Source organism: Anas platyrhynchos, chromosome 2 (assembly GCF_047663525.1).
Source record: "Anas platyrhynchos isolate ZD024472 breed Pekin duck chromosome 2, IASCAAS_PekinDuck_T2T, whole genome shotgun sequence".
NCBI classification, from domain to species: domain Eukaryota; kingdom Metazoa; phylum Chordata; class Aves; order Anseriformes; family Anatidae; genus Anas; species Anas platyrhynchos.
The window spans coordinates 67,347,843-67,375,406 of record NC_092588.1 but is presented as its reverse complement, the minus strand read 5'-3'; the positions used below and the strand labels follow the sequence as shown (position 1 = coordinate 67,375,406).

Below are 27,564 nucleotides of genomic sequence, written 5' to 3'. Positions count from 1 at the left end.
GTGTGCTATTTCCAGGTAAATATTTGGTCTCTTTACAATGCAATGCTCTGTGAAGAGGTAATAGCTTGGATCCTGGAAGCAAAACGTCCACCTTTGCAAATGATGGGAGCACCAGGCCAAATCCTTTATCCTGCTTCTGGTTTTGAAGCCAGCTTGTTTGAAACTGTCTTGGAGGTCTCTGTCTGCAGATGCACTGCGCTTGGCAAGCCATAAGTGACTCTTCCATGTCCGATCATGCTGGTTGGGTTACCAATCTGAAGGGTAATTTTATACTGACTTCTCTTGCACCTTAAATTGTTTTTACTTTACATGCCACCATGTTGCACAAAGCCACCAATATTATATCTCATACAGAAGTTGAAAATATTTAATAAAAAACATTTCTAAGTATGGAAATGAGAGTTTGTGTATTTTATTTTATTTATGTATGTGTATTATTAATTGCCTATGATGTCCAAGCACACAGGCACTCACACACCTACCTTGACATTGTTTTGTGCTTCACATTTCCGTGTGACACAGGGGAGGTAAGTCAGCAGTCCCATTCCTTACGTGGTCTCTGGAGAGAGAAAGGAGCACCACAGAGAGAGTGGTCAAGCATTGGCTGCCCAGGGAAGTGGTGGAGTCTCCATCCCTGGAGGCGTTTAAGAGACATGAGGACATGGCACTAAGGGACATGGTTTAGTGGTGGGACTTGGTGATCTTGAAGGTCTTTTCCAACTCTACATAGACTCTAGAGTATAATTTTAGAGTATATCCACACCAAACTGAGAGGTGATTTTCCTACTGAGAAAAAGCTCAGCTGCTGAGAATGGACTGAGCTGAGCCTGAAGCAGTTGGCTTCAGGTGGCAGGGATGGAGGTGAGCATGCTGCTTTCTGTGGCATGTACTGAAGTGGTTTGAAGTGCAAAACAGCAAAACCCTGGTATTTTGGACAGAAAACAAAAAAAAGTCATTCTCACAGGCTTTCATTTGAAGGCAAGCACTCAGCTGCTACATTCCTCAGTAACTATTTAATGAACAATAAAAATAGCCACTTGGGATTCATTGACAGGTGGGAAGTGATTAACCTCAAGAAGTTGTGGTGGAAATGGACTGGATTCTCATACCCAAACGTATGTGGTCTTGTCCAGAGCAGAGTTCTGCCTTGGATTTGCTTGGGAACATAACCAAGAGAGGTTTGAAATTTCATATCAAAAGATAAGAGCTTTTATTTATTTTAAGAACTAGCAAACAGATAGCCAGCTAGCTGCTTTAACACCTGACATTTCAAACCAGAAGAGGTGCTCTGCAGCACTCGATGCAGCAGAAGCCGTGAGGCTTCATCTGGTCCATGCGCACCTCGGGATGGACAAAAGCAACTGCAAGTACAGCCATGAAAACACACCTTTATCAGACTGTGGCTATCAACAATGACTATCACAGAGCAATACATGACATGGAGGAGGTTTTAGTGCAGTAATAGGTAGATCCAATTGATACTAATTTTAATTTGCACTTACCAAAGACACCTTCATTCACTTAACTGTGTTAGCAAAGCAACAAAGAAAATGGCAAGTTTATTCACAGATCTTTCAAAGTGTTTTACAGTTTTAATAAATCTGATTGCTGTGTTTCTTTTTAATTATATTCAGCATCACACCTCTTTGAAAGCATCTGAGAACAGAAGGAGAACAGAAAATAAAAATCTGTTTGATCCTGAGTTACCGATTAACAACATATTCCCAAGTTCTCTGGCTATAGAAGGAACTGCAAAACATCATGAGAGGTCACTCTGTCTATACAATAATAATTCCTGGTTTGGTCTTTAAACTGCAGCACTCCTTGCCCCACCTCCTTTTCCAGAATCCTTCGGGCACCCCCCATAAAACCTGCAGGAGAAACACCTGCAGGTGTTGAAGCATCTTCCCACTTACAGGAAAAGGGGCTAAAGAGCCAAGGACATTTCACACAAATGTCGAAAGATTTACCCGTTGACATGCCCCCTGAAGCCCCTAAAGAAGACAGCAGGCCGAAGTGGGACAACAAGTTGCAGTACATTTTGAGCTGCATCGGGTTTGCTGTTGGCTTGGGGAACGTGTGGCGGTTTCCATACTTGTGTCAGATACATGGAGGCGGTAAGACTGAAATGGGACCTTGCCAAAATATTAAACTATCATCCTATATAACTGTACTAACATAAGATGGGCATTCAAGTTATATATTTGCATCACTTTTTATTTATTTATTAAGCTATCTAAGTCTCATAACCATTTTGCACCATTGGCTTTCTCTTTAGCTTGGCTTTCTCTATACACATATACTTAATTTTTAAAGGATGTGTTTGTTTAGGAAATAAGGCCAAACTGATGGTAACTGATGTTACAGTTCTTACATTGCTGCTACAGTGCTGACGGGAGGAGGAAGCCGAACTTGCAGCTTATTATCCTTAGAAAAAAAGCGAGAAGTCCTGGGAAGGCCCCCGTGAACCAGTTTCCCCTCCCTTCTCTGATGCCATTAGGAGGTAACTTGTAATCCAGAAATGAGCAAATCTAAATCACACTTTTTGATGGCTCTGAAGCCATCTGAAATGCTGGGCTGATTTAACACAAGCACAAAAATCCGAGGTGATGCTGACACCCACCCAAGACTTTTTCTGGGCACCATTCCCATGAAGAATTGCTTTAGAAACAGCCAATTTAGTAAATACGGACGGATCAGAAATGAGTAATTAACAGCTCACCACTTACAGTAGCTTTTGAGATCTGCCAAGATAAGCTGTCTCAAGCAGAGTGATGTAGCAAATTGTTTCAGCCCAGTTTTATTTGTTATCTTTCAATTAACTGGAGAGTATAAAATTCAAACTGGGACAAACTTGCAAATAGTAGAAAAAATATTAAATCCAAGCATCTTCTACCAAGATATTTGTGTTCCTTGGGGAACTAAGTGTATTTTAATCAACCAAGGAACCATGGGTGGATGCTGTCTTTAGTAGCAGGAAGCATTTTAGAAAGAAGTGGCTACTTCGGGACTCTGGTGAGTAGCTGAACAAATGAAATTGAGCAAGCTGTATCAACCAAAAGAATGCTGGCACACATAAATAGGGCACTAGGAATTAGGTGGAGATATTACTACAAGTACTAAGACAACATCTGTGACCACTTTTCCAAATCAAGTTGAAAGAAAAATAAGAAAAAAATGCAGAAAAGCCCCAAGAACTATTCAAGGTCAGGAAAACTTATGGTATGAGGAATGACTTAAGAATCTAATTCATTTAGCTCAAGAAACTGGAAAGGAATGAATACATTTAACACAGTCTATAAATGAGGTGCTACAGCACCAATTCAAATAAGAAGAGAGAAGAAGCAGTAGGTTAGGTGTCTCACAGGAGACTTAGACTTAACACTTCATGTTATTTATTTTCAAAATGTGAAAACCAGTGAAATGCTTGCAGAAGACTACCACAACCAGGTGGCTAGAAAGCCATAGGTGCAAGCACGCTGTTTCTCTTTGCAGCAGCTGGAATGGCTGGAAAAAGCCTGTCACTTCAGGTAATGATGCACACATTGGTGAGATGGGATAAATGCCTTTAGATTGCCATCCCTGCAGCAGAAATGGCATGGGGCCTGAAGGGAGGGGGTTCAGGAGCAGGAGTTAAGGTCAGTCAAATGCCCAGCAGCATCTCAGATGGCCTTGGACACCAGAGACCAGGCAGCTGAATGGTGCCCACCACTACCAGAGATGCATCTTCAGATCCCTGGATAGCCTGAAAAGCAAAGACAAAGCAACAGACAACTCTCAGGAACAGCCAGCACTTACACAGAATTTCATTTTTAAAGAACTTAATTCCATTTTATATCTGATGTGCCTCAGGTGCCTCAATATTTTTTTGATTGTGCTTTAAACAGTTACTGAGAGTGAAACAAAGTATAGCCCAAAGCTCACTAAGCTCTAGGAAATGGAGAACAAGATTAAATTACCTGTGTTAATGACAAGCAAAAGGAAAGCAGCTTGGTTCTGTGCTAAATCCTGTGCTAACATATTTCTGAATGATCTAGAAGATACGCTTTCTGTGTGTCTTTAACTGCATGAAGCCAGGAAAGAAATCTGGACCCCTTCATACAAAGTTAAAAACTGAAACAGAGTTAGAGAATGCATAAGATGGAGACAACTGACACCCTCATATGTCCACATCCAGCATCTAGGGACAGGTATTTCACAAGGAAAGAGACTGAAATGAATGAGAAGGATAAGAAAGGACACAAAATTTATGTGAAGAAAAGAAAGACACAGAGAAATAGAACAGAAACTATGTTGTTATTTCTACTTATCTTTCTATCTATTCCTTGTATCTAAGGAACAAAAAACATTCAGTATTAACAAATAGCATGGTAAAATTAACATAGTGTAATATTTTTATAATGTAATGAGCAATTAACCTGAATCGCTCAGTGGAAAGTTTGAAACCAACATGTGGGATGACAGACAGAAACAGCTCCTCTGCACATCTCACCATGCTTCTGGGGCCACAGGCTGCATGAGGCTGCTCGAATTGTGCTTGAACTCAAGCACTGAATTGAAGCACAATTGTGCTTGAACTGTGCTTCGGGGTTTTGTGAAAACCTCTGCTATGGAAGGTGAAGTATCAGTCTCCTGCTCGTAAAAAAAAATGCTTTTACACCTTCTCGTGAAGTATCAAGGGACACTTTCCAGTGCTGGAGGTGGGGAACCAGTTGTGGCCAGCTAGCTTCCAGCCTCCTCTATCCCCATGCTCCCTCCAGAAGATCACCCAACACTGTCCTCCTGCTGAGGTTTGATCTCAGGGGTCCCCTGCCTACTGACTGCTCCCACCCCAAGTAAACCATGAGTATGAGGACAAGGAGACCTGCTCCGACCTTTCTTGTGGACCACACAGTGCTCAGAAACTCTGCTTCTGTATCAAGCTGCATTGTTGGAAACAAACAACTCAGGTGCAAAATCCCAGTAGATTTTCAGGGGTACTGGAGCATAAATCCTGCTTGTGCACACCCGGAGATGTGAGCACGGGACAGGCCAGCAGCATTGTGGCTAACCATGGGTCCCAGGAGATGTGGTGGCTCGGCGCCTGCAGCCACAGCCATGAGCACAGCGAAACCCAGGATGGAAATGGCACAGAAGGTGTAGTCGAAGGCTGAATGGCTTCTGGGGTGCAGACCATGGTTTCACAACTGGTCCAGGTGATATCCAAGCATTTAAGAGTTAGGCAATGCGCTTTTCCTCATTTCTACATCTTTTAAAAAACAAGAGATAAAAATAAATGCTTGTATATTTGTCTCATGTCAGCTGTTCTCATCGGACCTCTGAACCTTATTCATCGCACATTAGTGTTACTCAGTAACTTGGATCTAATATAATATCAGTTCTGCTGACATTTATCACCTGCTTTCGTTACTGATTATTTGGGTTTATTGCCCGAGTTAGGTTAGCTATTTACTTTTCATGACTAATGGATATGAAGGTTGTTTGCCACAGTAAGTGGAGACAAACATAGAGGTTTCCAGGCAGCTGGGATTGAAAGGGTGTTTCTAAATGGCCCGGTATATATTTTGTCACCTGAAGATGAGATTCAAATAAGTCATATAGACATATATATGTACATATATATACTCGCATATTCAACTGAGTATACTTTAAAAACAACAACAACAGATTATTCTATCTGTAACTTACTGCAGTGTTGTCCTTCTGTTTACAGCTGGTATATACATGCCTGTCTAACCCATGGGTAATAAAAATTATGTGCAGTGCCTGAGCCTACACAACAACTGGAGAATATCTTTAATGCAAAACACACTTTCTTTCTAGGAAAATAAATACACATTAGTCCTATATCAGAACTTCCATTTACTTCTGAGGCAATGGTTTGCAGATATTCCTAACCCATGGCCTACCTGATCTCTAGCTAAAATTTGAATGACAGCTTGCTATAAAATGCAGTTGCCTGGCTCACTGAATTCTCAGAAGGAAAATAAAATCTGAGAGAAATAGCATATAGGCCTGGAAGGTATTGTAAAATAAATAAGAAAAAAAAAAAAAAGCGTGTTACAAAGAGCAGAAACGTTCAGGTTTTGACAGAAGAATTAATGAAATTATTACAAGCAAAATTATGAAGTAATGAAACTGCGTGCCCTAGCTTTTCACCAAGGAGCTGAGAAGGATGCTATAACAGTCCAGAAAATGAGGCTTGTTCCCAAGCTCAGTAAATGGAAAGAATCATCACCATGAGGAATCATGACATCCTTAGAAGCTAAAGGGTCTCACGAGCAACCAGTATGGGCCAGGAAGAACAGATATGCAGAGAGAAGTAGTTGGTGCTTAGGTTCCAACATCCACGCTGCGCACACCTGAGGGTGTTATTTTCTAATTTCAGGCTTGCTGAATTTTCAGTTCACTACTATACCTGAACCCTTGTGGGGGAAAAAGGACAATTCTGATAATCCCCTTTCAATAGCTAATAGCTTTTTCTCTGAGTCTGAGTAAGCAGTTACCACCTCCTGCCACTTCTTGTAGGTAAAACATAAATTACCACAGGTATCTTGCCATTCAGTTCTCAGCCTTTTGGAAAAATGCATCCATCACCATTTCTCCTATGTACAAAGAGCACTAGTGATGTGGATCTCTGACTACTTGTTGCCTTGTACCATACTATTCTGCCACTTTTCAGATTACTCCAGTCATTACAATTTTTTTTTTCCATTCTTAAATCTCTGACCTGAAGGAACATTGTTATTCATGTCCTGACCTTTCAAATGCTGTTGTGTCTATAGATCGTTGTTTTAAGTTACTTGCCTTACTTTTGCTAGCTGATCTGCCGGCACTGTCAAGATTTTCAATATTGATCATATTGATCATAATCAATTCCTCTAAGTTTTTTTCTTCACCATTTAGGAAGTCATAGCTGATATTCCAACATCAAGCAAAGCTATTGGGTTTTCTTCTCCATTTCTCACTGAGGCTCAGCAATTTCTGCAGCTGGTACATCTGGATTAGCAGGTCACCTGGCCTGTACTTTAAACTGCTTTAACATCTCTGCTAGTCAGGTCCATTGCTTTCTCTTTCTAAGGCGTGACAAAACCAGTTTGGTGGTGTCATTCTGCTTTGCTGGCTGCCATGATTCAGTTTTAGATGGCTCTCCATCATCAGCCTCTTTGCCATTCTGCTTGCTGGTGGGGCCACAAGGTCATCCACAACTCTCAACAGGCTCTCTAGTAGTTCATGCTCTTCTCTTCCAGATTGTTACATGTAGGTGATATACAAAGATCATCCCCATCTATTATCATTTTCCAGGCAGAGGGCTGAATAGGGTTAAGCCACAGCTTTTCTGACCTGATTTGCCTCTCAATTGCTATGGAGTACATTGAAAATACTTTTTGCTGGAAGTACTTCAGTGATTTAATGGCAAATTAAAAGGTTGATGGGTCCCCAAGGCATTGCTGAGGTCAGCCTCTAAAAACACTAAATGTGTTTAAAGTGCACTGGGATTTTTCTTTTCTACTGCAATGACTGTAGAGCTGTCCCCACTCTAAGGGCTCTTCTCAGCAACAATACTGAGCATGACACACATTTGTGCTCCTTGTTGCTTTGGACTTTACTGTAAATGGAACCTGCTTACCAATATGTCAAGTCTACTGAATTTCTGCTGTACCTGTGCTACACATGATACATGTGCTGGTATGTTTTTGCTGTACCTGTCTTTGAATGATGGGCTGTGTTTTGTGACACCAGCACAATTCTTCATTCTGCTTCTTGGACTTTATCCTTGCCTTTCCTACAGTTAGATTTCCCATGGCATCTTTTAAAAATGTATTTAAATTCTGTCTTCTGGCACACTCTCCCCTATCGATTAAATAGGTCCCCTGACTATACAGTGATGGTGAGTTCCTACTCACCATTACTTATTTACTACCTTTCCCACACCCCTTTTACTTTATGCCAGTAGGGAATTTTACACTGGAGAAGTGCAAGCTTCAAGTACTTGAGCAGATTATCTATGTTTTCCTGCCTATTTCCTTTTTGCCTAAAAACAGTGCAAGCAAATAAATAAAGAACTGAACCTGAACTGAGCCTCTACACTATCAGCCATTTATTTGACTTTGGTTTGAGGAAGATTAGCTCTGTTTCTCGCTAACCCAGTCTTCTGCCATCATGTGATATTTACAGGTAGCATAATTTTTACATTGAGATTTTATTTTTCACTGGAGCAAAATATGACTTTATGCTGTAAATGTAATGGAGATGCATACAAACCAGCACAAAGTAAACAGGCTTATATCAGCAGAATATTTAAATGTGCCCTGCTGTCTGCTGGCAAACAGAGAAGCAGAGAGAGATAACACGGGGCAGTTTGCACTCATTATTACACAGCTATTTCCAGGTAGATATGAAACGGGAGATAGGTCCCTTGTGGAATGGCCTGCTAGGAAGGGCTCAGCATCTCCTGGATTGTCCTGGGTGGTAAAACACTTACATGAAGGAACTGCTGTGGTCCTTACCTCCCTCTGTGAATCTCCCTCTTAGGGGGCTTAGTAATTGCTCTCAGGAGCAGCTTCCTACGAGCAGTGGGACTGCTGAGCAGGGCTTCCAAGCATCCAAAGTGGGAATCTTATGTGCTGGAAATCAACTCCAATGCTTCTTTTTCAAATCTGCTTCTTAGGAGTTAAAAACGTGTAAGGAAAACAGATCATAAAGACTTTCATTTCCTATTTCCACCTATGGCAAATTAAGTGCAGTCTCTCATTTAGAGAAGCGTTATCTATCCCCCCCTCCCCTCCCCCGCCCCATGCATTTCTTGATAAAGAACTAAACTATTAAAAAAACAACACCAAACCTTGCCTGGGAGTATCATACAGTTACTGCAATTACCTAGCAATAGGTAGCAAAATTATTGCAATTCCTAGCCCTAAGTGATTTAATTTATAAGCCCAGCCTTTCTAAACAGCCAGTGACTGCAAAACAGAGGCAGTTCCTGGAAGAGCAGAAATCCTTGCTAGCTGCCTGACTTCCTTCTCCTGGCCAAAGACTGAGCGGAGAGCTGAATTGCTCTGCTCTCAGCACCAGGGCTGTGGTGATGGCATAACAAGGCACAGAACTGCTGACTAAGTGATGAAGTGTCACAGAGCTGGGTTGAGCTGATAGGAGGGTTGGAAGGGGCTGAGACAGCATTTGTGTTTGTTTCCCCAAAGAAAAGACATTTTGCAGGCATGGTGATAGTTGGCCATGCCAATAAATTTTCATTTGTTAGACCCTTTTGACTGAAGTGGCCAGAAGGTTTAACCTGGCCTCATGAAAATATTCAAGTTCACCAAGTTCACCTGGTCTCATGAAAATCAGCTTGTAAAGCTACGTTGGGGAGGAAAGATCTTGCATGAAGACATTGGAACAGCATAACAACCACATATCTAGAACTGTAGTAAGTGTTAATGTCGTGCAAGGGCCAGCCATAAAACCTTTTCAATTTTTAGAGATTCCAGTTGCATACTCCCCAGCTTGCATCCCTGCAACAAAAGAAAGGGAAATGGAGGGAAGGGTGAGGCTCTGTAGAGCTGCTGTGTTAATGGGATGTCAAAGTGCCTGAGGGGAAGCATTTTTAGGACTAAGGTTCCCAGCCCTCCCTCCTCCATCTCCCCCAACAAAACAACCCACAAACAAGTTACCCAACAGGCTTCCCCAGCAATGCTGCTTCTCTCAACACTTCTTTAAAGGACTTTGTTACCATCATGAAGTAGAGGAGATAACAGTGATTTGAGTGAGATGCAGATAACTGCGTGGCTCAATTGATCTTAATTATCTTTCCAGGGGCATTCCTGATCCCATACTTCATCGCTCTTATCTTTGAAGGAATCCCACTGCTGCATCTCGAACTCGCCCTAGGACAGTGCCTGAGGAAAGGCAGCATCAGCGCCTGGAGTGCCATCTCACCTTATCTTGGAGGAGTTGGTAGGTCTCTCAGGGTCCGGACTGAAGGAACCGCAGCTGAGCTCCTGCTCAGCACTGATTCCTACAGGCCTTTCTCTGTTGCCCATTAGAAAATCACTGCCATCAGGTGTTATTCCAAGCACACGTGAGCCGTAAAGGCAAACCTTATAACCTTTGCTGTGGGAAGCACAGCAATCAGAGCCTTCTCTGAGACATAAGTAATAAGGAAAACCTCACTGGCTGATTAAATGAATCAGCAAACTAAGTGAACTAGGCTTGCTCCCACAGTGCTGAGGAGCCTATTGTATCCCTGTGGTGTCTGAGGTGTCAAGTGAGGTGTTAAAGCTGTCTGTGCAAGGACCAGCATGGGCTGGTGGGGCTGACCCATCACGAGCTCTGCCAGCCAACGTTGGCCTGTCCATACCACATCTGGGAGCTTTCACATTAGCCGCCATCTTGCTCCTGCCTCAGAGCTCCTCCAGAAGTCCATCTTGTCCTTCCAGGAAGGGTTGGACTGGAGGGGGGATGGACAGACAGATAGGAGATCAAGAAAAGGAGTCTGAAGAGTCTGACATCTCCTAAGCCCAAAGCAGATGCCTGAAAACAGGATCGGTGGTGACAGCTATGCCTGTGGGTGTGTGTGGGAGGAGAAGGGGTGGGTACGAGGAGTTATCTAAAGGTAAGAGGGCAACCAGGAAGAAACACCAAGCAGCAGGGTGGTGCCTCCAGCTAGACCCATCTCTGATAGTTAGGCATGTCCATCCTCCCCCTGCAAAAATGCAAGCAAGTGTAATCTGTAGTGTTGATATCCCTCCTTCCTTATTGTAGGACCAGAAGCTACCAGGTTAGGGCATATGCTCATATACTATGGGACAAAAGAGTGCCTTCATGCTGTGAAACTTCAGTCTGTTTTGGTCTGTTATTAAAATTGTGCCATGTTCTAGAAAATACTGAATTATATACTGCAGCAAGGCTGTCAACATCCATTTTCTAAATAAATAGCCTATATTTCAGACTTTCCCTGGGCTGTATAGTACCCAATATATTTTGTAGGAACTGGAGCAACTTTAAACACAATATTTTAGCAAAAGGGACCACCACAATAAATTAATTTCTGGTTCATCTTGCTTTCATGGCAGAGACTAGCAGCAGTATCTGTTTAAGCCTCACCTACATGCCCCTATTCTTATGCTAGTTGTTTGTTTTCTGGTAACCCCAGAGGGCTCAATAGGTCAGGCACCCCAAGTGTCTGATCCCAACAGGCCCCTATTCCTAAAGGCAGCACTTATTGCTCACATTTTTCATATTAGACAACCTTAATGGAGTCAGAGAAAAACTCATTCCCCCCACTCACCCCCCCTTTGCTGGAAGTGACCACAGGAAACCTCAACAACCTCAGCACTTGTCCCTGAGGCAGCTTATGGAGACAAACAAGGAAGGCCCAAAGCTGTGGGACCTACAAGGTCTCTGCTCTTGGTGCTTCCACAGCCCTGCTCTTGGCATTTCTCACCTGCTTGCTCGGGTAGCTGCTTGCTGGCACAAAGTCCTCAAGAAGGGTAAAAAGCTGAGCACCAGGCAGGACAAGGATGAAGCAGGGGAGCACCGGCCTTCTTGGAGCAGGGCTGGTGAAGCGGGGGGACTGTGCACCAGAGTTAGGTTACTGAGGACACTAATGGCTCTTTCCTGTGAAAATTTCTGGGGAAAAAAAAATAATCTTGAGAAATTAGGAGATGTGAGTTTCTAACAGCAAGTGCTGTGTCTGGTAACTTCTTCCAAAGTTTTTCTAAGCTGAGATCTTGTGTCTTCTGCAGGGGTTGGTTCGTGGATGGTGTCGGTTCTGGTGAGCTTGTACTACAACACCGTTTTAACCTGGGTGATGTGGTATTTCATAAACTCCTTCCAGGAGCCCCTGCCTTGGAGTGTCTGTCCTCTAAATGAAAACAGAACAGGTAACTGCTGCTCCAGGCACCCCTGCCAGCACCAGGAGGATCACAAATGTCTGAGGAATAACGGGGGGAAAAGAGAAGTTTGGTTTTTGTGCTTGCGCTATAATACAGGGACCAGACTGAAAAAGCATCCTGTGCTTTCCAACCAGGAAGAAACAGTCCTTGTGACCATTGCCATAAACTACGTATCAAGGCATGAGATTGCAGACACAATTACGAATCAAATTTATGACGATATCTTTCAGTAACTGCTTTAATTGAGACTTAACTTTCCATTAGGTGGGGATGCATTGGTTATGACATAACCAGCCAGAAAGTCCACCACCCTTTTGATTTCAGAAAAGGAAACTAAATAAGTGTTAAGAAAAAAAGGAGCAAACAAATATAAACTTTTGAGATGGCAGGGAAAACATTTAGAGACAGTTTGGAGGCTCAGACTAGATACACATTACTCATTACAAAGAACGTTATTAAGACCTAAGAAAGTGTACCTGAACAGGATGAAGACAGTTCACTATTCTTTAAAATTACTTTTCAGCTTTTTTTTTTTTTTTTAGCGACTTATCTCTTTATCAATATTACTTTTTTTTTTTTTTTTTTTTTTTTTTTTTAACCTCACAACCTCACAACTAAGAATTTTACCATGTCTGCTTCCAGGGTTTATTTTGGTCCTCCAAAAACACTGGTGGCTCTGCACCTCAGGGTTAGGCGACGGGGCTGCAGGGAGCTCCCTCCTTCTGCTCAAGCACCACTCCACAAACCTCTCTGTCCTGGTTTCAGTTAGGACAGAGTTAATTTTCTTCCTAGTAGCTGGTGAATGCTATGTGGTGCTTAGCTGCCAGCCGGGTTAAACCACAACACTCTCCCAGTGAGAAGCTGGTTTGCCTCTTTCCTCTAGCTGAAGAGGCTCAAATTAACATCTCCTACATAAATCTTGGGAGAAAAAAGGAAAGACAGGAGTGAGCGATACAAGGAGGATGAAAAATGAGTTTTTCCTGACTAAAGCACAACAAAGTCCTGAGGGGGCAGCCACCTAGTTTCTTATACTTGCTTACAGTTTGCTTTACTTCTTTAAAGGCCATTTAGCAGAGGAAAAAGTGAAACAAATAATCCAATACTCACTGTTGAGTTGGCCAGATATGAACAGTATGGAATGTCTCTCTGCTGCAACCACAGTGAAATGAATTGAGCAGCTCTGCTTGACTGCAACTTCACGATTGCCACCTTGCGCATTTGTGTACATTCAGATTTTCACTGGGGAAGGTGGTTGTTTCAGAAAGGAGTGAAAGGTCACAAGGAACGGGAAAAATGGAGCAGTTTGAGAGCTTGATTAAAAAAGTTGTCATCTCAAACAACACGAAAAAAATCAAATCAGATGTGGGAATTTTTCCTTGTAGCTTTAGGATTATCTTAAAATATCATGCCTAGCTTTGGAGTTAAAGCAAGAGAATAAAGGAGGTCTCCAGCAGCCTCTTACCTCGTTCAGCCATCTGAATTTGCTACCAGTAAATACAGCTTCATGCTATAGCCAAAATGCAGTTGTCTATTTTTTTAATCACTCTCCTGCCCGCATACACATTCTGTCCCTTCCTAGTCATGATGTGACAACTGACTTACCTTCATTGCATGCAGAACAAACCATCCTCCCTGCAGCAAGGGGAATCATGGCTGGAGAGCAGCAAAGAGCTGTGTGTGAGCTCTGCTCAGTGCATCAGATAACCCCAGCAGGAGCCGATAGCCTAAGCTAACAGCACTTGCAATCATCAAAGGAGGGGGGAAAAAAAACAACGTTATGCTAAACTTGAATGGGATTGCATGCAAAACAGCAGCCTGAGGAGGAGGTACTGCAAGAAAATCAGCATGCTGTCCTCAGCAGAGGAAAAGATGCACTTCAAGTCTCACCAGGCAGAGAGAGGAGAAGCAGCTCCCCTAGTCCCGCTGTACACTGGACCTCTTGGTTATGGGCTTGGTACCAGTGCTGCCTCTGTGCTGTGTGATCCCTGCTTCCAGAGATGCACATGGATGCTTTGAGCTAGCTCTCCAGACATGCAACTGGCTAGGTGCAAAAACAGGAGCTGCAGCATCTGGAGGGCTCAAAGAGAGGGCCCTGCCACTCTCCACTGCTGTAAAGCATTGCCTCTTATTAGACAGTGACCAGGCAAAATATGACCACATTTCAACTTCTATTCTTATCTATGCCACACTTTTTTCCAGGGCTCAATGAAGAATGTTACGAAAGTACCGCAGTCAATTATTTTTGGTATAGGAAGACTCTGAACATAACACCCGACATCACTGAGAGCGGCACGTTGCAGTGGTGGCTTGTTTTGTGCTTAGCAGCTTGCTGGGCAATTGTGTACCTCTGCACCATCCGAGGAATTGAAACCACGGGAAAGGTAGGGAAGGGATAGAGAGAGAAGCAAGCAATGCAGGGCGTTATTCTGCACTGTGGATGTTCTTTTCCAGCTACTGAATTTCACTGCTGTGTGCCACTTCAGCACCATTTCAGTGTGCTGCTGGTCCAGCAAGACCACAACAGCAGCACAGATTTGTGCTCACCTCCTTTTCCTTTGCAAATGTTTCTGCCCTAGCAGTCTCCCCTCACAGTATTAAGAGCAATTGTATTTTTAATTAAAGTATTATTTAATACATTATCATTAAATTATTAACTAAAAGAATTAATAATTCTTTTAGTTAATAATTAATAAAGGAATTATTAATTACCAAAGTAATTAATAATTCCTTTAAAGATTTCAGTGCTTATCTGTAGCTGTAGCATCTAATATTATTAGGATGGCGTGTTACAAACAGTTAATGTTCTTGTCAGTAACTTTCTCTTATTTCTCACTTTCCAACTAGGCTATTTATGTAACAGCAATATTTCCTTACCTTGTCCTAACTATATTCCTTATTCATGGACTCACTCTACCAGGAGCCACTGAAGGTCTGGCTTACCTCTTCACCCCTGATGTAAGTATTACCACTACAGTCAGAAACATTCCTTTTTTTCTTTAACACACGAAATACCAAGAGTTCCAGAAATGCTTGGAAAAGCAAAGAGACAACACACAGCATTAACCGCCTACAGGTATTAATCCTCTCCAGAGACTGCAAACCACAGATCAGGATAGCCTGCAACAGGAACACAGGCTTTAAGAGCAACATAAGCCAAGAAGCCCAGAGATCCACTACTTGCCGGCCTGAAAAGGGTCAACAGCAAGAGAAAGCTCAGACATGACACCTCTTTTATCCCTCCCCCTGCAGGCCCAGTGACAAGGGCATCCATCTGAATACTGTCAGAGCTCAGGAAGGACAGCCTGGGTCTTTGCAGGAGAAAAGGACACGCACTTGCATTTTTGCAGGGCTCAGACAGGGCAATGAATACTTCCTCACAGCCGAGTAATCTAACAATACAAGCACCACCACGGTTCTGTGTTCTCACACATCATGTACACACACCTCCAGATGAAAGCCTCCTTGCTACGATCCACTGCCTTAATGCAGAAAGCAGATCTGGAAAACACAGCCAGAGTAGGGCTTGGCATTTTGGCATTTGGTCTCAGCCCAGCTGTCAAGTTTCTCTAGAAGGTAACAGACGTCTTCGGGACTTAGGATCATTACACAGTGAATGTAATGCAAAAACTAGATTTGTCTGCATTCGGTGTAAGAATGACAAAGCCTGAAGGTGCCACAGTGCTGAGGAGGAATGGATCATCAAAGAAGAGCCAGATGGTTTTGTAGACTGAAGTCAGAATCAAAATCTGACTGCAATCAGCCTGCAGTTATCGACTAGCCTGTTTATGGAAGCAGTTCCCAGGGACATCCTTGAAGAGCCAGCTGAAGATGCTTTTGGAGATAGAACTACATTCTTAACTACAAACATGGAAAAACTGATGCAACAGCCTGGTAAGTGATAGCTACCATGCGTGTTGTTATTGCACAGAAGGTTATAATGTAAGACAGAGGGGTTGCTTTGTTAAACTAACACAACTGTTAAGGAAGATTTTGACACTTCAAGAATTGCAAAAAAACAGTAAGAATACAACTACTACATTTTTTTTCTTCTCCTTGCTCACAGCTGTAGTACCAGTATTGCCTTTTCTGTTAGATTATTTAATGTTAATAAGCTAAGTATTTCCACCACTCCCATCAGTAAATATAATAACAAGTGAATTCCCTGCTCCACAGGGGACGTCCCAAAGTGGGTTGTACAGGGGGGAACTGCTCTCCTGTTCCTGTCCTTTTGCAGGAAGCCTGTAATGCTTTAGCAAAGTGAAGTCCTCTCTAGAAGACTGTAATCTCTAAAGGATAAAAAACCTTCTGCCTCAACCATACTTTTTTTTTTTTTTCCCCTCCATTAACTTTTTTACTGCCTCCACTTATCAAAAGCAGCAGTTTTTTTTTGTTTTGTTTTGTTTTTCCAATTTTGCACTGCAGCAGAAATTATACCTGCTCTGTAATAGCTACCACATCCATTCTCTGGTAACCATTACACATCACTGTTGTTTTAGATAATCTGTGAAAGAAAGCAATACCTAGTGCTAAAAGTCACATCTGAGCTAGTTTTGAATTGAGAAACAGCTAAATTATTATTTATTTATTTATTTTTCAAATATTGTAGGAGTTCATTCACTTTCTAAGTTTGTGGTTTTAGTTCCCATTAGCAGATCTCACAGATAATAACTACATACATATGGATCAACACAGCAGGCTGTGGTTTTATTTTCATGCAGAAATACATAGTTGGCTTTTTGCCATCTAACACTTTCACTCCTTACCTTCTAGAACAAATAATAAGTGTTTCTTTCCATTGACTTTCAGGCATGGAGAAGTCTGATGGTTTACTTTACACCCTCTAAATCCTTGGCTGCCTGGAAAGTGAAGCAAACAATGAAAAAAAAAAAAAAAGATACTGAAGTTATGCTCACAAGCCCTTGAAGGGAAAGCAGCAGCACAGCATCTGGAACAGAGACTTTTGGAAAGGTTCTTGGATGGAGGGAAAAAAAAACAAACCTCACAGCCAGCAGAAAAAGGATCCCATCAAGCCTTTACAGCATTCAGCTTCTGTGGTTATCCATGTCAGCTCAGGAGCACAAATGCTTCCTTTCCAGCTTCTTTCACATCTGAAAGATTTATAGGGATTGTAAATATTTGGAGGTTCTTTGGCAGTGAATGCTTTCTTTCCTCATTACTCAGTGCTCACTTATTAACATTCCGATTTTATATCTTCATCCACGTGTTTCTAGCCTCAGCACACTTTGTCTTCTGAAAACATGCTTACAAAACCTATACGGCATATTACTGAAAACATAAAGTAACTTTTAGGTCCATCATTAGTTGCTTAAATTCAGATAACAACTTTGCTACGATGTGCTTAATCAGAATGGTACTTCTCAACTTATTGCACATGCAGGATTTACAAGGGGCTTTTCTAGGCGATTTCAGTACAGCCCCTCCAAAGCAAAGGTAGGCCTAACAATAACAGCCAGCAATGTTCAGGCACATGTACATTAGTACAATGAGCTGGATGCACTATTTTGCACTTTCCTGTCCACAGTTTCTTTAAACTGTTCAGCAGCTCTGTAACTAACACTTTCCAGTGTTAGTTAACGCGTTGCATCTAGCACAAAACTAAACTACCTCCAACCCCACATACCCTAATCAGGAAGCCAGATTTGTAACAGCTTCATCTATCTGCACTGACTACTGACTTGGCAGCACATAATCAAACTGTCCAGGCCAGATAGCAACACAAATATTTTGTTTCTGCACTGCAACAGCAATATGCTTCAGCATGAGGTCCTACCAGCAAGCACTGGAGGGTTTGGTTAAAATCTTACAAAATATATGTTCAAAATAGTCTGTTTATCCAACCTGAAGCATTTCAGCCAATAATGGTCACACATACCTGCTTGTTACACGATGCTGTACAAGACGTAACACCAGTTCTCCTGCACACTTGTGGAGGAAGTGTCTGCAGCAACAGCATTTGCTGCATCTGTCGAAATTGAGGTGAATGCATTGTTCTCATTCTTCAAGCTCAGACTGGCTTTAGAGAAACCCAAAACATTACTGACTTTTGGGGGCACACTCTCATCCCTACAAGTGACTAGCCCAAACATGCAGACACAACCCAGAAAGCACGTTGTTCACCCTGGATGACTAGGGTGACAATTTGACTGATCTGTGCTCAGAGTGACATAAAGCAAAGTGAAACTCTCAGCAGCCCTGTTATTATTTTCGGGGCAACTGATTTTTAAAATGCTCATTCTTAGCTAATTCTGTTTTCTCTTCCCACTTCTTGATAATGGATGGGAAAGTAATTGACTTTATAAAGTATGAACATAGCGCTACTTAGCCAACTGCAAGAAAAGTTTGTTCAATACATTCAACATTTTCTGCATTAGTGATCTTATCTTTTATTTTTTTTAGACTAATTTCAATATTGAAATTTCTCTCTCCTGATATTTATTTAAAATTGCATACTATTCCTTGTAATTCAAAAATCATGGATTTTCTCAGTTAGCTTCCTCTATCACATCTACCCTTCGTAAATCAAAATCCAGATTTCCCTATATCAATTTCTCCTTTTTTTCTCCTATGTTGTCCTGTTGTTTTTTAATGCTGTTTTCACAGTACTTTGGATTTAAGATGTTCACTATCAAATCAATTTGCTGCAAAGCAATGAAGATTAAGTAATACTTTGTACAGTTTTAGGAAGATAATATTCTTAAACTAAAAGATACCCAGTAAGTGTTTTAACAAAAAGAAATACACTGAGGAAAAATGTAATGCACTGTTCCTATTGTGTGCCTACTGCCTGTCATATAAAAATACATTTCTATTATCCAACAGAAGAGATGTACAATTATTTTAATGAGAATTTTAAAATGAAACAGTTTCTATAATTAGCACATTTCTTTAAATAGACCATATTATGTCTTCAAAAACACCTGCTCTACTGACATACTTTGTACTACTTCCCATTTTTCTTTAGATTGCAACACAACTGACAATTTCACATGTGTGAAACAGGAGACCAGTTATGAGTGAAGTGAGAAAAAAATAATTCGAACTAAACGCATTTATTTATTCTATTTCAGCTGAAAGTTCTGAAAAATCCCCGTGTATGGCTTGATGCAGCCACCCAGATCTTCTTCTCTCTCTCCTTGGCTTTTGGAGGGCTTATTGCATTCTCAAGCTACAACCCCCCAAAGTAAGTAGAGCTGCAGCCTTTAAAAATTGGTTAGATTCTTGCTGCATTTCGTGCAATTTTCTAAAATGTTCAAAACTTGTTCTTTGGTATATTTCTAAGCAATCTTAGCATCTGCCATCTTCCCATTAGGCCAAATTAGATATTTTTTTTTCCTCCTCGGTCAAAAAAAAAAAAAAGGAAAAAATCTAAAAAGAGACATTTTCAAAAACAATGTTTGCAGAAATGTGAAAGAATAATAAGTTTTAGAGATCTATTTTACTAGTTACAACAGATTTTTTTTCTTTTGCTCAGCAAATACATTCTGTATAGATTAACAACTTGTACTGTAGGTTAAAATAAATACAGAACTATTTTCTATATCATTGGAGGAGGAGGGAAGGTAAATTTTGCCTATTTAAGCCACATTGTTTGAATTCTATTTCTAGAAATGACTGTGAAAAGGATGCTGTGACAGTAGCAATTGTGAACAGCTTGACATCCCTCTATGCTTCCATCCCAGTCTTTTCTGTTTTGGGGTTTAAAGCAACCACAGGCTATTGGGACTGCTTGGACAGGTGAGAAACTTCCATTTCCAGTGCTATGCTCTGGTTTCAACACCTAAACAGATAATGCATTAATTGAAAACATGCATTTAGAGAATTTATTCTCACTGAAAAGCAAAAGCTGTATGGGGACATGGAAAAATATAAAGCATCAAGGCACTGAAGCAAGAATGATCAGAGGTAGCATTTGTAAGAAGTAAAAAAAAAAAAAAATATAGAAGAATACATTGGAATTAGTGTATATAACAGCACTAATTAATGATCATCTCAGACTGGCATTAGAAGTAGTTAAAAACCACCTTTCTGTATTCCACAGGATTCATTAAGTTATTAAACACAAGTAGTGGAAATGGCTTTGACATATCATAAAATAAAAATAGAAATACATTTTACAATAAAAAAATATATTTTACAGTAATACAAAAAAATACATATTACAATAAAATACATCTGCATGATGTACTCAGAATTTGTATCTGCAAGAAAGAAGAACTAATTAATATTTTCTCCTACTTTATTACTATTATGAGTATTACAATTTTCAATGTTGATTTATATATATTTATATACAGATCCATATTTAGTATTTTTTTTTGCTATAAATAAAAGCACCAAAAGTAAACACAACTTTCTATTAACACCTGAATGCATGTCATAGCATTTCCATACGTTGGCTTCTCTGGCAGGAATATTATCAGTATCATCAATGAATTTGATCTTCCAGAACAAAGCATCATGCGAGAGAACTATACAGACTGGATTACATTCCTGAATTCATCATATCCAGAAAAAATTGCTGGACTCAAACTGAAAAGCTGTGACCTTCAAGAATTTCTTGATCAGGTACTATAATTGTGTCCAACAAAATAACCCTTAAAAATTTTAGAAGGACTTGTATTTTTCTTTTTCTTACAAGTACTTGTACTTTACTTGTAATGAATATATGCTATCTAATCATGAAAAAAAAAATTGAAATGTCAAATATCAACACTGCTGTAGGACAACGTGAATTCAAAGCTGTCTGGCATAGCATTCAAAATAATATATTGTTATCCCAGAACTAGTCTTCAAAGGTTCTCCTACTTGAAGCATACTCAATGGACACTGAATTCAGTTCTGCTTTAGGTGAGGTGAGGGGAATAAGCAGAACAGAGGAAATATCTAGCTGAAAGATTATAGCAAAAGGATGCTGAATGGGAATTTGCTAAATCCATATTTGGCAATTAAGGTATCAAAACTCTATTAAAATACACATACACTGTTTGCTTTTGATCACATATATGACCACCAGGAAGATATCTTACCAGTCTTCTGTCTTCTTTTCCAAATTCCTATTCCCTCCTGCATTCTCCCCTTTAGTTTTCCGCTCTCTACACAGGATCTCAAGGTGTTTTTATTCAGTTTTGTTTTAAATACACAATAACAAAAATACATCATGATCCTCTCCTCTCCCTTCTCAACCATCCTAAAACTCTCCCTCTGTCACTAAAATGGTTTCTTCTGTTTTCTTCTCTAGTCTCATTCCACTTGTTCCAGTCATCCCATGCAGTGCTGTAGCTATCATTTACATTTGCGTTCTCTTGTTACAAATCCTTACCAAAGATCAGGGCTGTTTGGAGGACAGAGTAAGACAGGAGCTTGAGGAGAAAAAAATCTTAGGACAACAGCATGCACATGTGTTGGAGTATGTTAATTCACAACATCCTTAACACACAATTATGGTGAAATAGTATATTTTACTTATGGAGAAGTCCAAAAAAAGGCATTCCAGCCCTGACCCAGTTACAGTTTTGTCAGTCTTGCTCTGATTACACACGTTATGATTTAGTCTTTATCATAAAGACTATCACCCTTTAGACTTAGAGATATTTTGCTTCCAAAATAGAGTTACATTAGCATTTTTCATTGCTTAGATTTAAACATCTTTCCCCTGAATTCAAAGAAATTTGCCTGATTTTTTTTTTTTTTTTGGTCATGGAAATGGTGGAATGTTTTGTATTCATACATTTTTCAACTTTTTCACTGCTAGAGCAGCAATAATAGATTTATTTGCATCTTTTTTTTATTTCCAGCAGCTATTACACCATAGATTTATTTTTTAAAAAATTGTTTAAGATGGCCTTAGCAAAACAATTGCTATTTCAGTGAATACTCACAGATCTGTTTTTCTTCTCTGAACCCACCTCTGAAGTTCTGCTCTATGATTCTCTATTCATCTCTGATAGACCATTTAAAATTAAAATGGAGCTCTTCGTTTCCACCCCCACAAACACTCCCCATAACCGATACCCTCAAGTGTTGACTGTCACATACATAGCTCCCCCAACCTGACCAGCATCCTTGATTCCAAGGAAGGATACGATATAAGAGGTGACAAAGTTAAAAAAATCTTCACCATTCCCACTGATTTTACACCACTTTTTGATTGTCAAATACGGTATTTTTATATAGTCTGGTATAAATGTACTTTTCTATTTATTTATTTATTTCTGGCCTTGGGGGGCCACCTTCAGAAACACATTTATAAACTGTACAGCTTAATGGGGTATACAGGCTAGAAACATCCTGATTATCTCATTTAGCATGAACCCGAAAAACAGTAGCACTCCCAATTATAAGTCAAAGAGTGATACTTGAACTAGTCCATCTCTCTTGGGAAATCATGCTAACTGAAATTCTGGTCTTGAGGTTCAGAAGGGAAGATACAAAGAATGCATTATAACTCTATGCCTCAAGCTACATTTAGGCCTGTATAATGTGTTTATTTATTTATTTTTTTTATTTGTGAATTCTACAGAGCGTATCAGGATCTGGCCTGGCTTTCATTGTGTTCACCCAAGCCATCATCCTAATGCCAGGCTCACAGGCCTGGGCCATCCTGTTTTTCACGATGTTGTTCAGCTTGGGCCTTTCTTCCATGTTTGGGAACATCGAGGGAGTCTTCACACCTCTCCTAGAGCTTCAGATCATATCTAAGTCAATACCGAAAGAGCTTTTATCTGGTAAGGTATTTGCTTCGCTTTGTTCAAAGGAGGCGGCTTCTGCACAGAGGCACAAATGACCAACTGCTTAATAAATATCATAAAGGGATTAAGAATTTGCAATATTAAGTTAGCTATTGTACAGCGCTGGTAACGGCAGTGGATTGTATTTGCAGAAGATAAGCACACAGATGAGGTAGCAGTTATGGCAGAAGTCACCAGCTGCCAGCATTGTACTGCCCTTGTCATCGTTGTCCTTAGCTTGCAAGAGCTGTTTCAGTCTGAGTGTGCTCATTAAATTGCCAGTTTGCTCCGAGCTGTTGCAAACATCAGGAAGAGCCGTGTCTCCACTGAGGCCTTTGGCACTTAAACAAATCACTTTAAGGCAGTGAATTGCATCAGCCAGTCAGCCCCAACCATTTGTGCATGAACTTACCACGTTGTCGTGGCTGTGCGATAGGTCACTCACCCCTATTTCGTTCAGGGTTGTGCTGCTACCGATTACTTCACATTTATGGTGAACACGCCAGAGCAGATGGTAACATCTCATTTTAAATTCATATGTGGAATATTGCTGTCATTCCTTTATTACAGCCTTCCGGTGGCATCTAAATTACACCCTTCTCATTCTGCAACTTTTCATGTAAAAACAAACCTATTTACAACTCGATGAGGTAACCATTCCATTCAGAGACTGATCTTTTAATTGTGAGCAGACTACCTGCTTGAACCTCAAACAAGTTAAGAACATTTCAAGTCACAGGGGTGCCTTTGGCCACCACACAGGAAAATGGAGTTTGGGAAGTGGTATCAGCTAGCTCCATACAGAAAGAGAGAATAAAAATCACTAGAGTAAGAGCAAAACTAATTTAGAACAAAAATATTCTTACCAAGTTCCATTCTCCAGTTACAAAAATACCTTTTTTTTTTTTTTCCTCCCTTCAGGTATAATATGCCTAGTTTCCTTCCTTATTGCTCTGTGTTTTACATTGAGTTCAGGGAGTTACTGGATTGACATTTTTGACCGCTATGCAGGCTCAGTGCCTCTCCTAGTCATTGCCTTCTTTGAAGTGACTGGGGTTGTGTATGTCTATAAAATTAAAAGGTAAGTTGCAAACGTGGACTTTTTTCTCTTACGAGACATTTCCCTCCCAAACCATGTATGTTACAGAGAGATACGTAATACTAACATTTCCGTAGCACTTACCACTTCTGTGAACGTCCTTACCATTCTTTGCTTCATCTCATATTTGTAAAACAAGAGGGATGCTTTCTGCTTAGCACATCTAGAAGGCAGAATCCTTTCAAATATCTTCTGTCACTGCCATTTTGTTCTGTATATTCTTGCATTTCTTGCTTAGCTTCTCCCCAAGACACTTTATGGTAAGCAACACGCGGTAGGTCTCCCACATTAAAACGTTCAGCCACCTTGTTGAGCATCCCCTCAGACATGAAGATGGATTAAATTCACTCTTCATTTTAAAATCTTTCTTACATACTTTGTAATTGCAAATGACAAGAAACCTCATTTTGACTGAAATTAAACCTATCTTCTCTAATCAGGATCCTTCCAGTCCAGTAATTTCCTCAGTTCTCAACAAATAGCAGGTGTTTTGTTTATTCTTTTTTCTTTTTCTCTCTGCTGTTTTCTCTGGCACTTGTTGGGACTTCACCTTTGCCTTTCCAATTTTTGCTCTGGCACTGAGATCATGAAAGTTCTGTTTGTTTTTTTTTTTTTGGGGGGGGTGGATCAGTTTGTATATTGTATAGACAAACTCAATTTTGGTCAATGCTATTGCATATCAAGGTTTTGATATCATTTCAACTTCAGTTTTACCAGAGGCTATGATTTTAAATATAAGAAAAAATCCTCCTTAATTACAGCTAAAGTTCCTGCATTGTTTTCAAGATCCATTGTTAAGATCCTTGGAGCATTTCCCAAGTGACATGGTGCTCACTCCAGCCTACATCGTCATAACCAGTTCCACACATTCCTATGGCTGCACGTGCAGCTGTCCTCAATCTTACACGGTGCAGAAGTAGCAATAAAATCTGGTTTCACACACTGAGTTTCACAGTACCTGTACTGTACTTTCTCTGTTGTGCTAGTATATGCACACTTTTTCCCTCTTTACTACTACAGGATAGGGGCATAGTTAATTCACGTTTTCCTAAACTCAAAAAAGAATTTATAAAATCTCCAGTTTTAAAAAAACACCACCGTAATTACTATTCAGGATTATGAAACTCCTTCCAAATCGGTTGATACAGATTATCATGTTGTAACAAACTACCAAACCTGGAACGGTGTATTTACTGCCCATTTGGTTTACAAAAGTAAGAGGTGCATATGTAGACATTGACCCAATCTTTTATAACAGCCAATGCACACTGCCAAAGAAGCTGGCTCAGGTTGTAGTAACTTTGTCAACTGATTGATTTATCTGGTGCTGGTTAATTCAGGCTTTTTTCTAACAAACTATGTTTATCCCCTGGACAATTTTGCCTTTTCTTTATAAAAGGTTTGAATAGTTCTAGGGAGCTGCTGTAATAAGTTCATCACTTTTTTGTGCTTGCAAGCCTTAAACTAGGCACTCAGGTAATGTAAACTGACATAGTTACATTTATCTCTGTTAAGAATCAAAGCAGCCCTACTATATTGATATTATTAACACATACAGCAAGTTATTGAAGAGGGGTATGGAATAGAAAAGATTCAGGGAGCTGTACCGTGTGTTTAAAACTTATAAAAAAATACGGAAAAAGTGAAATTGCTACCACTCAGCTCTGACATCTTTACAAACATGCCTCCTCTTTAAAGGTTCAGTGAAGATGTGAAGTGGATGACTGGACGAAAACTAAACCTCTACTGGCAGATCACATGGAGGTTTATTAGCCCTCTGCTCCTGCTAATTGTCTTTGTGGCCTTTGTTACTCTCCAAATACAGAAGCCACCAACCTACACAGCCTGGAACCCTAAACACGTACGTTCCCAAATATTTGCAACACTTTGAACAGAAGTGAACATTACACATTCTTCTCCCCTATCAGATCCTTTAAAATCATTGCTGGCTACTACTTACCTGTGTAATAGTCTGAAGTGATGAAATGCCCAGAGCGAGAAGGCTGCAGCACGCACAGAGATTACGAGGTTACAAATACTAAAACAGCTTTCCTGTTAACAAAGGCCTCTTTCTGAGAAATCCTGTCACCACACTACATGTTTCTTACAGATGTGGGTAATGCAGAGAACTGTTGAAGTAAAATGTCTCACGGAGACCCCACAGCTACACTGGGTTCAGAGGTATAACAGGTGTATGAGCAGAGCTTCAGAGATGCATAACATGTACTGGGGATAAAAATATTTCCCCATGAGACCTACCACATCTCTGGGGGTACTGACGAATACACAACTGTGCTGCTTTCACAGGGACAGAGGCAGTGGTCCAAGAATTGTGTTGGTTAATTCAGTGCCAAGGATGTGTTGATGATGAGAACTTTCAATCTGGATGGTGCTGATTCAATATCAGTTGCAGCTTCTTGCATCCCTCTCAGATAGGCTCTGGGCAGGGGGCTGAAGATAGATTCTGGCCCTAAACTGCACTTAGACTGCAGTCACATTCACAAAATGGCATAAACCTTCATAATATAAATATATGCATAGACTTGAATAAGCTCAGATCTTACCAAGGGAGGGTGCAAGTTAAAAAAAAAATAAAAAATTACAGCTGTGTTTAGACTCATGAGAGGAGTATCCAAAGGACATGGCCACCAAATGCTACTGTAGAGCAAGAATAAAACCTCTACTATCCTTAAAATAATAATAAAATGCATATGGAAATCATAACAAAATATAAGTGCTCCTAACTTTTTTTTTTCTTCATCTCCATAGGAAGATTTCCCTATGAAGGAGGAGAAAGCCTACCCACCTTGGGTACAGGCCATCTGTGTGCTGTTAGCTGTCCTTCCCTGCATATTTGTACCTCTGGTAGCACTCTTCCAGCTGGTCAAAAAAATGTGGAGAAGCAAGGACCCCAGCTTTCTACCACCAGAAGTGTTTTCATGTCAGGAGGTTAACAGAAACTTTTCTCATCCCAAAAAATAAAAAGCCATTGCACCTGCCTGTAAGTAAAGATGATAGTCTTTGTCAGACATGATTAGATGTAGCTCTAAACCATGTTAGGGGAGTGATACATGTAGTTCTGCTTACAGCCACTCATTAGCACTCTATGAACAGTGCTGCTATTTGCTTTATTTTCAACCAATTTCACAATTTTATATTAGTACTGTCCTACCTACATGGTGCCCTGAATCCTACCTACCAACACATACAGTCCCCACAGGTTAATTTTTTCATGTGTTACCAACTTCACATCTCTGTCCAGCCAGACTTTAAACCTGGATAGCCTGCCAGTTATTGCAAGTGTCCTCTGTCTTCCTTCACTTCCCTTGTAAATAAACAGACACTTCCTAAGGATCAGCAACATAAAAATTAAAACCCACGAAACTATATTCTCCATTCAGTGACCATTCCCCACCCCTCCCTGAGATTTGGAATGGGAGCTCGTGAAGACTAAGGACTCTACTTGCTTACTAGACTTTACTTTTTGCAAACCCCTTTATGCATTTAAATAGTAGTTATTTTAGTAGTTACGTCATTATTATGATTTAATAATAATTAACTTAATAATCATAAAATAATTATTGGTAATCTTATGATTATTCTATATTTTCAAGCATTGCAAAGAACAAAAATAAAGCATCAGAAATTAAAAAAAAACCTTACATTAAGAAAACCCGAGTAATTAATTTTGCATGAACATCTTTACATGAAGATACATTTTTATATACATTTACATAAACAGTGGGGTAACAGCATCGGTGGATAGGAGAAGAGCAACTGACATCATCTACCTGGACTTGTGGCAAGTTTTGGTAGCAGTGGG

The 27,564-nt window shown here is 40.3% G+C and overlaps 1 protein-coding gene and 2 long non-coding RNA genes across 5 annotated transcripts; 1 reads left to right on the top strand and 2 right to left on the bottom strand.

The window, feature by feature from the left end:
- Positions 1-140: 140 nt before the first annotated feature.
- On the bottom strand, positions 141-10,099 carry LOC119715963 (uncharacterized). 2 transcript variants are annotated; one of them, XR_005263533.2, is made up of 5 exons: positions 9,937-10,099; positions 9,330-9,512; positions 8,511-8,666; positions 4,875-5,248; positions 141-3,745 (listed from the first exon to the last, which is right to left on the bottom strand). It is a non-coding gene; the product is annotated as an uncharacterized lncRNA (long non-coding RNA). The 2 variants fall into 2 exon arrangements; XR_011807656.1 differs by lacking the exon at positions 141-3,745 and having other exon boundaries at positions 4,897-5,248; positions 9,465-9,512.
- Positions 1,955-27,255, top strand: SLC6A18 (solute carrier family 6 member 18). 2 transcript variants are annotated; one of them, XM_027450207.3, is made up of 12 exons: positions 1,955-2,117; positions 9,814-9,954; positions 11,745-11,882; positions 14,094-14,275; positions 14,739-14,849; positions 18,983-19,095; positions 19,521-19,649; positions 20,324-20,480; positions 22,435-22,639; positions 23,564-23,723; positions 25,440-25,602; positions 26,511-27,255. In XM_027450207.3, exons 1-12 carry the CDS (start codon positions 1,955-1,957, stop codon positions 26,721-26,723), a joined length of 1,875 nt encoding a protein of 624 aa, XP_027306008.1. In that variant the 3' UTR covers positions 26,724-27,255. The 2 variants fall into 2 exon arrangements, with proteins under 2 accessions (XP_027306008.1, XP_071890978.1); XM_072034877.1 differs by lacking the exons at positions 1,955-2,117; positions 9,814-9,954 and adding an exon at positions 10,388-10,563.
- On the bottom strand, positions 10,571-17,914 carry LOC140001904 (uncharacterized). Its single transcript, XR_011807657.1, has 4 exons — positions 17,788-17,914; positions 16,893-17,002; positions 16,658-16,750; positions 10,571-11,628 (listed from the first exon to the last, which is right to left on the bottom strand). It is a non-coding gene; the product is annotated as an uncharacterized lncRNA (long non-coding RNA).
- Positions 27,256-27,564: the final 309 nt, after the last annotated feature.

Bases quoted from the DNA above. Each gene is read 5' to 3' on its own strand.
- SLC6A18 (XM_027450207.3), top strand. From the start codon at position 1,955: ATGTCGAAAGATTTACCCGTTGACATGCCCCCTGAAGCCCCTAAAGAA. The intron at 19,096-19,520 runs GTAAGTAGAGCT...TTCTATTTCTAG, and splicing joins TCAAGCTACAACCCCCCAAA to AAATGACTGTGAAAAGGATG. The intron at 22,640-23,563 runs GTAAGGTATTTG...TCCTCCCTTCAG, and splicing joins ACCGAAAGAGCTTTTATCTG to GTATAATATGCCTAGTTTCC.